The 10,017-nt window shown below is 57.0% G+C and overlaps 1 protein-coding gene across 1 annotated transcript; it reads left to right on the forward strand.

Annotated features, from left to right (window-relative positions):
* The first annotated feature begins 7,973 nt into the window (after positions 1-7,973).
* On the forward strand, positions 7,974-8,909 carry LOC128147215 (olfactory receptor 14C36-like). Its single transcript, XM_052799623.1, has one exon. It carries the CDS (start codon positions 7,983-7,985, stop codon positions 8,907-8,909), a length of 927 nt encoding a protein of 308 aa, XP_052655583.1. The 5' UTR covers positions 7,974-7,982.
* The last annotated feature ends 1,108 nt before the right edge of the window (positions 8,910-10,017 follow it).

A 10,017-nucleotide genomic window follows, 5' to 3' on the forward strand; every position in this document is an offset into this window, starting at 1 on the left:
AGATGGGGAAGGAAGGGTTCAGAGGGCTTTTACTGAGATACTGCTGCTTGGGATGTCTCTTTCTGTGGGAAGATCCCTGGCGAACGGCTCCCTGGAGCAGGGTGGCCAGGGGAGCACCTGGCCGGGACCAGGTCCCCACGGCGCTGCCTGTGGTGTTGTTCCAGATCTCTCGGGACCGCAGGACGACAGGGACCTCCGAGTGAGGCAGGCGCTAGAGGAATCCCTCCGCAATGCCTGGCCCCAGCCAGCACCACGGAGTTAATTAAAGCTCATCAAAAGACACCGAAAGGGGAGCGTATCTGTTCTTTCCCTAATAGCACCCCCGCGGTTGGTGAGACAACGTGTGGGTGACACCCAGGCTGGGGGCTGCCAGCTGTGGGGCCCCTCTCAGATCTTCCCGGGCTGGGGACAATGGAGTCATGCCGGGACAGACCCCAGAGCAGGGGTCTCCCCGTGGGGTCCTGGGGCCTTGCCGTGCCCTCCCACTGCCCATGGGGATCTCCTCGCCACCCCTCCCACCGCGGCATGACCACCTCCAGCACCAGCCCGCGCTGGTGCAGGGAACAGCCCAGGACAGCCCCGACCGTATCACCAGCATCTGGCTGGCCCATCGGACCCCTGCCCGTTAACCCAGGCCCCACCGGTGCTGTTCCTCACCCCCAGCGAGCCTCTGCACATCTGCAGGGGGCAGGGGCAGCTCCACACAGGGAGACCACCAGCAGAGACGGGGCTTTGTCCCTTGGGCTGCTGTGCACGCTGGCCCGGCTGCGAGCCCCTGTGAGCCTCAGCCCCCTGTCCCGCGGGTCCCACCCCACGTGTGATCCAAACTGAACGCCTGTCCTTTGTAGTGCCCAGAGCCTCATGTTTCGGGCCGAAATCCCCAGGTTTAGGGTCCAAACCCGCCTTTGATGACCCCCAGCCTTTCCTCAGGGCCCACAGCTCCATCCTGAGGCTCTCAGCCCTAAAGGTGGAGTTGGTTGCCTGGCAACCTCCCCCCAGCAGTCCCTGGGGAGTCAGTGGACCCAGGACAGCCAATCGCATTTGAGGAGGCGGGGGCAAGGCATCTGATCGATAGGTAACCCACCAGTCAAGGTTCGAGGCCTGCAGGAAAGGTGGCAAGAGTGCAAAAAGCCAGGCACAGTACTGGGGGGGGGGGGGGGGCGGTGATGGTTGGAGGCGGGGCATGCCAGCTCCACCAATCAGAGCTGGCAATAGCAAAGCACACAGGTGACTGATAAGCCGCCTGCCCCATCACGGGATGGGAGGAGCAAGGGAGCAATCTCATGCAGCCAATCGGAGGAAACATCGCCTCAGGGGAGGGCGGGCAGCACACCGCAGCAGGCGGCCAATCACAGAGAGCATCACCTCAGGTGCACCTGGGCAGCCTGAGGCCTGGGGCCAGTCAGAGGCCGCCCTGAGGGAAGGGCGGGCCCCAAACCAGGGCACAGTGACAGCCGAGGGGACCAATCCGAGGCAGCACCGCCTCAAGGGAGGAGACTGACAGCCCTCCCCACCTGTGCTGCCCCATGGGAGAAGAAGGTGGGCTACGCCGGCCACCAGGCCTGGTGCTGGGGCCAGGAGTTTCCTTTAGGCACCTGCAGTGCCGAGGGCTCCGGCAGTCCTGGGAGCTGAGTGTGCCAGGCACAGGGCAAGCGACTGAGCTGGACGTTCTCCAACGGCAGGCATTTGTAGGAGGGGGGCTCGGAGGGAACCCATCTTGCCCTACCGCTGCAGGGGGTCGGGTCCAGGCACGCGGGAGCCCTGGCCCCCTGCACGTCGGGCTTTGCAGTGCCCTCACATGGCCTGAGCCTCCTCCCAACCGCACAGAGCTGCTCAGACCTGCTGCTAACTCCTGGTTCCCCGCCGCTGACTTGCTGCTTGCATGGATCGGACGCGTTGGTTCAGCTGCAAGTCGTGAAAGAAAGCAAAGGACCGAGAAGCCAGAGAGACAGGGAGAGAGGTCGCTGCAGAGTGGAGTCCCTGGAGATAAATGTCTTTGGGGGAGGCTTCTCATGTCAGCTCAGGCCAGGCAAACAGATGAAACTGTGGAGTGGGAAGGCTCCCGTAGGCAGTAGCTCAAAGGGGCTGAGCTCTGCCTGCCAGCCTGTTGTATTAGCCGGGACAACATCAAGAGCAACCACGGCAGCTGCTGAAGACAGGCTATTTAGAGAGCATACTCTCCTCTGAGCAAGTACAAGCCTAACTCTTGACAGCCCGGTTCCCCCAGCAGCCCCCTCCTGCCCCACTCGTGGGAGAGGAACAAGCTCTGGGCCAGGCGAGGGGCTGGTGGGAAGCTTGTGACACTGGTCAGGAGGTGAGGACCAGCTCCCACAGGGGCAGAGTGCCCCCAGGAGCCCCAGGCCAGCACGGCCCTACTCCTACAGCCGTGGTCCCCCAGGGCATGGCCAGGCTGCACCGTCCCACCGTGCCAGCCCACCTCCGTGGGAGGTGAGGGGTCCCCAGGCTCTGCCTGTGCATGGAGGGCTGGGAGGGGGCCAAGCTCTTGGGGTGCTGGGACCCAGAGCTTGGGCTGTGGGACGTTCCCTGCTCTGGGAGCAGAACAGGCACCATGGGCGACTCACTCCGATGTGGCTGTCCCTGTTGCTGCTCTCAAAACTTCAGGCAGAAATCCCTCCAGAGGCCAGGACAAACCCCACCTCACTTGGGGTGTCCCCGCAATGGCCGGCAGATTTTCCTGCCTTCCCGCCATGGTCTGGCCCCATCGTGCTGCGCCCCAGGGAGCAGAGATGGGTGGGGGCCTTCCAGCAAGGAAGGAGGGCTGAGGGGAAGTCTGCTCATCCAAGGGCCGAAGGCTCTGGGACACACGGGGGCTTCCTCACCCATTGCACCTCAAGGTGAAGGGTGAGGGGCAGAGCACAGCTGGAGCCAGAGGAGCACAGCTGGAGCTGGGGCTGCCTGACTAGTCTGGGGGGTGGAGGGAGGAGAAGGTGTGGGGAGGGATGTCCATGACTGTTTCTGGGAATGCTGTCTCAGGCCCCAGCCTTCACCAGGGCCATGCCTCCCCGTGCCCCTTGCCTAAACTTCCCATGTCCCTTGCCTAAACTTCCCACCCCTTGTTATTGCCCACGACGATGCCAGCTGGATTCCAAGGCTGGGCCTGGCAGAGGAGGGAGGAGAGTTGTGGTCGACCCTTTTTGCTCCTCAGGCTGGAGAATGACATCCTTGGCTGAATCAAGAGGGCAGACGCAGAGAGAGGGATGATACTGAAACAAGGAGTTTGGAGAGCTGTCTAAGCTCAAGGTCTGCGAGCAAGACTAGGGCAAGCCCTGCCTCTGGTGACTTGGCTTCCCAGGTCACTATGGGATGGAAGGGGACCTTCTGCTGAAGATCTCTCATGGACGGACGTCCCCACCGCAGACATGTAGAGCTCCTCCAAGGGGGTTACTCCGGGTGCGTCAGTGGAGGGCAGAGGTGGCCCTAGGCCTGAAAGACCTAGATGAAGGGTGGGCAGTGAGGGTTGTGGTGTTTCTCTTCCCAAGTCACCATTCCGTGTGAGGAAGCTCTGCTTCCCTGGCAATGGCCAAACATCTGCCTGCCGTTGGGAAGCCCCAGGGAGCTCCCTTCGGGAGTCTCTGTGGCGCAATCAGTTAGCGCGTTCGGCTGTTAACCGAAAGGTTGGTGCTTCGAGCCCATCCAGGGACACCTCTCCCCTCTTGCCTGCCTATGCCACAGCCTTCTAACATTTAAGGTCCCTTCCAACCCAAAGCGTCCTATGGCTCTAGAAAAAAAACACAGGCTCTTCAGTCCCCTCAGCAAGGCCAGAGGAGGGAAAGAAAACTGATGGCAGCAGTTCCTTATTCTGATTTGCCTGCCCAGCTTGGGGAGCAGGGCTTAGCTCCCACCTGGGCTCAACCCACCACATAATTTGCCTTAGTTCTACTTTCACTAAAGACAGTAACAGTAGCGTGCTCTAAAAACATTTCTTCTTCTTCTTGATGGTCCTAAGACTCATTTCTCAACTCTTAGTAAACTTAATTGCTTTAATGTTCTGCCTTTCACCTGACTTGATCCCCATCCACTGCTGCTTGTTCTTCTCCAGACTCCTGCCTTCAGGCACAAGGGCCTGGGACACCCCACCAGTATCAGTCCCCTGCCTAAGGAAAAGTCTTCTCCTCTGGAGCCCAAGGCTCCGCCACTTGCTCTCCTCACCCCCCCGGCATCTGGGACCCCACCATCTCATGGTCACTACAGCCAAGGATGACACTGATTATCACATCCCTGTCCACATCTTCCTTGTTTGCCAGTACTGGAGCCAGGTGAAGCACCCAGGGCCCTTGCTGGCCCACCTAGGAGCTGTCTGAAGAAGTTGTCCCGAGATCCTCCAGACTGTTTGCACCCTGTTGGACCCGGTCCATGAATGCCAGGGCAATTACAGTCCCCAACAGGAACTGGCTCATTGACCTGCAGTCTTCCTTGGGCTGCTGACAGAAGACTTTTCCTGCTTCCTCACCCGCATGGAGAGGTTCAGAACTGCCAGCACGATGTCACCCTTATTGCTTCCTCTAATCCTCAGTGACAGAAGCTAACCCATCCTGGAAGAGCTCCATACATCTGAGCTGCCCCTTCACACAGGGCCAGCCCCACGCTCACCTTCCCTGGCACTCTCTTCTGCAGAGCCTCTATCCCTCTTTTGCAGCACCCCAGGTGAGCAAGCTGTCCCACCACGTCTAATTTCATCCAAAACCTTCACAGTGCTGTGAGGCTCCAGCTCCTCCTGCCTGGGCACGTTTGGGCTTCAGCATCTCAGCCGTGGCACCGGGGCTGGGCACAGACTCCTTGCAGGCAGATACGGTAACAGGGACCCAAGGATCCCACGCTGCTTCACACGCTAGAGTGTTTGACAGATGTGCATGCAACAAGGAACTGAGCTGCCCACAGACTGCCCTGCTGTCTGCAAGGCCAGAGAAGCGCGGCTGGGGAATGACACCGTGTCCAGAGAGGCGTTTGGTGACAATGCAGAAACTCTGCAGGGCTGTGGGCCTTGTAGGACAAACTCCAGGAAGGAGAGAGTGCTGCAGAGAAAGTGTTTGGAGGTGGACACCTTCTGGTCCGTCCCCACTGTGACTGTGGACATTACCATCATCATCTTCCTTCTGCACGCCATCAGGCATGGGAGGAGAGGTTCAGAGAGAGGAGAACGGTCCAGGGTGGAGAACACAAGCACAGGGCTGGGCACCCTGCTGTGGCCTGCCTCCTTGTCCTGCGGCACCACCAAGGGATGGACCTTGCGTCTGTGGCATGGTGTTGCTGTTCAGGCGATGGCAGACAGGCACCGGACCCCTTTGGGAGGCCCTGGGGTGCCTGCCCCACACCAGCTCCACCAGGGCACGGCTCCCCTGGAGGTCCTGTGCTGTGTTTGCCTGCTGAGTGCAGGTGTATTTGGCACTCTAGGCACCTGGCGTGGCACTGGAGGCTTTTTTCTTAATGCCATTAAGTAAATGAAAATAAATAAGGTGTCTTCAGCACAGGGATGTGGATGTGTCTTAACTTTGCCATGACTGGTACTCTAGTAAATGCAGTGGAGAGAGACACTCCCGGGTCTCCTTCTGGTGCGCCCCTGTGCTTGGTCAGCCCAAGAGCTCCGTGTGCTCCAGAGATATATGTGACAAGGTGCATTCAGGTGCCCTGAATGTACAGGTCCGGTGTCATGCAGGATGGCCAAGGATATCCCCATTCCCCCTCCGGACCTCAGCTGACGCTCAGGAAGGATGTGGGTATTCTCAGAGATTTTCCACCGGAGCTTGCAAACGGTTGCATACGTCTTGGACAAACCCTGGCCCCTCAGTCATCAGCAAGTGTCTGTGGGTGAACAATCGAGTGCCCACAGTACAAAGACCAGAGAATCAGAGCAGGGGCTCACCTGCAGGCAATGCTTTTGTGCCCCCGGAATTGAAGCAAGAGGAATCCCAGCTCCTCTGGCTGTGTGGGGTGTATGGGGGGAGCTGAATCCTGCTTCTTCCAGCTGGGGATGACATGCCTGCATTGCCTCAGCTGAACAACAGCTCTGCAAAGGGGAAGCCAAACCCTCCCTGCCTGAGTGTCCTTTTTGTTACGGGACAGGAACGGCGGTGTCCAGAGGGGAACGTCGATGCCTCTCGCAGACAACCACGCTCTGTTAGGACAATTTCTGCCGCAGGAATCAGTCCCTCTCCGCTGTTGAGAGAAACCACCACAGCTCATAACCCAGTAAGTCTCTGGCTGCAGGGCAATATACCGGAGTTTCCTGGAGGGGTCTCCTACAGCTGGCACATCCCAGAGCAGATAGGATCTGGCAGGATGGCTCTCAGGGTTTCTTTCGCGTGGAGGAGGATGTGCAGCAGAGCAGGGCTTCCCTGCTGCAGCCTCTGAGGGACAGGGCATCACAGGTCCCTTTTCCCAGGGTTGACTGCAGGGCTGTGAAGCCGGGCATGCACCCAGGGGTGCCCAGGGCTGTCCTTCAGAGCAGGGTCCCTGCACCCCAGGGCTCTGTGTGCCGGGGCTCTGCTCCCCACGGCACTCTGGGGAGAAGCTGTGGGTGGAAGGAGCAACCCCCGGCAGGGCAGGGTCCTTGTGCTGTTGGGAGGGTGCTGCAGGGATCAGGTCTGTTCACAGATCCAGATCAGCCCTAGGACATTTCTGAGGGGAGTTTTCACAAGAGTTGTCGATGCAGCATTTATTATAAAGACAAAGAGCTTTCCTGAGTTTCCACTTTCAATTTCCCACTGCTGCTGAGGGTTGGGGAGAGGAGAGAAATGGGAAAGGAGATCACAGAGTCACGGAGCAGGAAGATGCTGAGCAGCCTTCCCCTGTGACAGGTGCCTCTCAGGTGAGTGAGGATGTGCATGTAGTGATAGTCCCCCCTGCCCCTCTGTCGTGACCACGTCTGCAGCCGAAGGGCAGATGGAGGGCAATAGTTTGGAAGGCAGGTTCTGTCCCAGTGGTGACTCATTCAGACCCGGTCACCTCTGTTCAAAAGGGTAAAACCAGAAAAAGGAAATCCCTCCCAGGGCACATTTCCAGAGGCAGGTGGCCCAAGTGCTAATGTCATTTCTCCCTTCAGGACGTAGAGACTGTTCCCACAGGGGCATTTCATCCAGGCTCCTGCACTCAGCCCAGGGTGTCTCTTGTCAGTGACCACCTTGAAATACGGGGCTTTTTGCTGCTTCTGTCTGCCAGCTGCTGTAGAGCGGGTCTGACTCCTGAGGAGCCCATTGGATGAGGCTCCTCCTCCTCATGGCACAGTCAGCCAGAGTAAATCAGAACAAAATCAGAACTGCCGTCCCTTTGTACTCGGCACTGGTGAGACCACACCTCCAATACTGTGTTGAGTTTTGGGTGCCTCAATACAAGAAAGACATTGCGGTGCTGGAGTGCGTCCAGAGAAGGGCAACGAAGCTGGTGAAGGGTCTAGAGAACAATTCTTATGAGGATCAGCTGAGGGAACTGGGATTTTTTAGTCTGGAGAAGAGGATGCTGAGGGGAGACCTTATCGCTCTCTACAACTACCTGAAAGGAGGTTGTAGCAAGGTGGGGGTCATTCTCTTTTCCCAGGAAATAAGTGATAGGACAAGAGGAAACAGCCTGAAGTTGGACCAGGGGAGGTTTAGATTGGATATTAGGAAAAATTTATTCACTGAAAGTGTTGTCAAGCATTGGAGCAGGCTCACCAGGGAAGTAGTTGAGTCACCATCCCTGGATGTATTTAAAAGATGTGTAGATGTGGTGCTTAGGGACCTGGTTTACTGATGGACTTGGCAGTGTTAGGTTTACGGTTGGAGTCAGTGATCTTAAGGATCTTTTCCAACCTAAATGATTCTATGATTCTGTGACTGGGGGGAGCAGCATGAAGTTCCTCTTGAGAAGGGCAGAAACAATGTGGGCGGTTTCTCTGAGAAACAGAACAGGTTTTCCTCAGAGAAGCCTGCATTGACTTGTCCATGTATTTTTCTCCTGGTACGGCACGCAAATCCCAAAGGCAGCAAATGTCCAACAGCAGCTCCATCACCCAGTTCCTCCTCCTGGCATTCGCAGACACGCGGGAGCTGCAGCTCTTGCACTTTGGGCTCTTCCTGGGCATCTACCTGGCTGCTCTCCTGGGCAATGGGCTCATCATCATCGCTGTAGCCTGCGACCAGCACCTCCACACCCCCATGTACTTCTTCCTCCTCAACCTCTCCCTCCTCGACCTGGGCTCTATCTCCACCACTCTTCCCAAATCCATGGCCAATGCCCTTTTGGATACCAGGGCCATTTCCTATGCAGGATGTTCTGCCCAGGTCTTTCTGTTTGTCTTTGTGATGTCCTCAGAGTTTTCTCTCCTCACTGTCATGGCCTATGACCGCTTCATTACCATCTGCAAACCCCTGCACTATGGGACCCTCCTGGGCAGCAGAGCTTGTGCCAACATGGCAGCAGCTGCCTGGGGCAGTGGTTTCCTCTATGCCGTGCTGCACACTGCCAATACATTTTCACTGCTGCTCTGCCAAGGCAATGCCGTGAACCAGTTCTTCTGTGAAATTCCCCAGATCCTCAAGCTCTCCTGCTCAGACTCCTACCTCAGGGAAGTTGGGCTTCTTGTGGTTAGTGCTCTCGTATTTTGGGGCTGTTTTGTTTTCATTGTGCTGTCCTATGTGCAGATCTTCAGGGCTGTGCTGAGGATCCCCTCTGAGCAGGGACGCCACAAAGCCTTTTCCACGTGCCTGCCTCACCTGGCCGTGGTCTCTCTTTTTCTCAGCACTGGCATGTTTGCCTACCTGAAGCCCCCCTCCATCTCTTCCCCATCCCTGGACCTGGTCATGGCAGATCTGTACTCCGTGGTGCCCCCAGCAGTGAACCCCCTCATCTACAGCATGAGGAACCGGGAGCTCAAGGATGCCATTAGGAAACTGATTTCATCAACACCTTTGTAGTAGTGATAAACTTCCCATCTCTCTCCAGAAATGTCTTGCAGGCTATCCCATAGAAGTCTTGACCTTCTTCTTCTTCTTCTTCTTCTCATTATAATTTCTCTTTAGAATGTGACTACAGCAATGTTTGTTTTCTTCTACTGAGGCGTGAACTTGCTCTCTGTCACCTGGAGCCGGTATAAAGGTGTCGACCACTGGGTCAGAGTTGAATCCCTCATAGCATCTAACAGAATGGGATCTCCTGTGTGCCATGGGCTTTTCTTCCAATGCTGGTGTCAGGAGTAGGCATGAGCGATTGCACCCCCAGAAGGACGTTGGTCAGGATTCTGCATGGCTGCAGGAGCAGAAACCTGTCAGTCACGCTGTTACCCGTTAGCAACTGAGGAAGGGATTTCAGACTCACCCATCAGTGTCTGGTGACAGTGGAGGCAATGACTGGTCACTGTGTTTCATACTTGGGGTTCTCCCCTATTGACTTGGCAGACGACATCATTCTCGAGGGTAACTGGAGCTGCCTGGAGAGCCTGAGGGATCTCCAGGGACAGTGCATGCCTCCAGTAGGCAGTGAGTAGAGCCCCACGAATTGAGAGAGCACCGAAGGTGGAGACACCCACAGGTAAAGTGTGGAACTGAGGTATCCCTGGGGAAAGAAGAACTCTGCAATCCCAGGGGAGGCAGCAGGGACCCGGCAGTTTGGCGAAGGTAGGCTGGAGAACGATTAATGTCACCCTTATGCAGCGGAGGCCCACTCACGTGTAGTGTTAATGCACAAGAAGGACTTGGGTCCCTCAGAATCATTCCATCAGGGCTTGCAGACACTTGTACATGTCTTGGACCACCCCGGCACCTCAAAAGCCTCCAGGTCTTTAGCATAAGCAGCTAACTGCCACCCTCCCTCCCCACTGATTAAAGAGGATATTCAGACCAGGGGCTCACATACAAGCACCTCTTTTGTGCACTCTTGAACTGTGGCAGGAGGAATCCCAGCTCCTGTGGGCCTGTGGGGTGCGTGGGGGGAGTTGAATACCCATCCAGGCCAAGGGTTTCTAACCAGTGGTAGGATATCTGCCTTGGCTCAGCTGAATCACTGCCCTACTGTCCTGGTTTCAGC

This window comes from Harpia harpyja, chromosome 10, assembly GCF_026419915.1.
Source record: "Harpia harpyja isolate bHarHar1 chromosome 10, bHarHar1 primary haplotype, whole genome shotgun sequence".
Lineage (NCBI taxonomy): Eukaryota > Metazoa > Chordata > Aves > Accipitriformes > Accipitridae > Harpia > Harpia harpyja.

Coding starts and splice junctions, on each gene's coding strand:
- LOC128147215 (XM_052799623.1), top strand. CDS start 7,983: ATGTCCAACAGCAGCTCCATCACCCAGTTCCTCCTCCTGGCATTCGCA.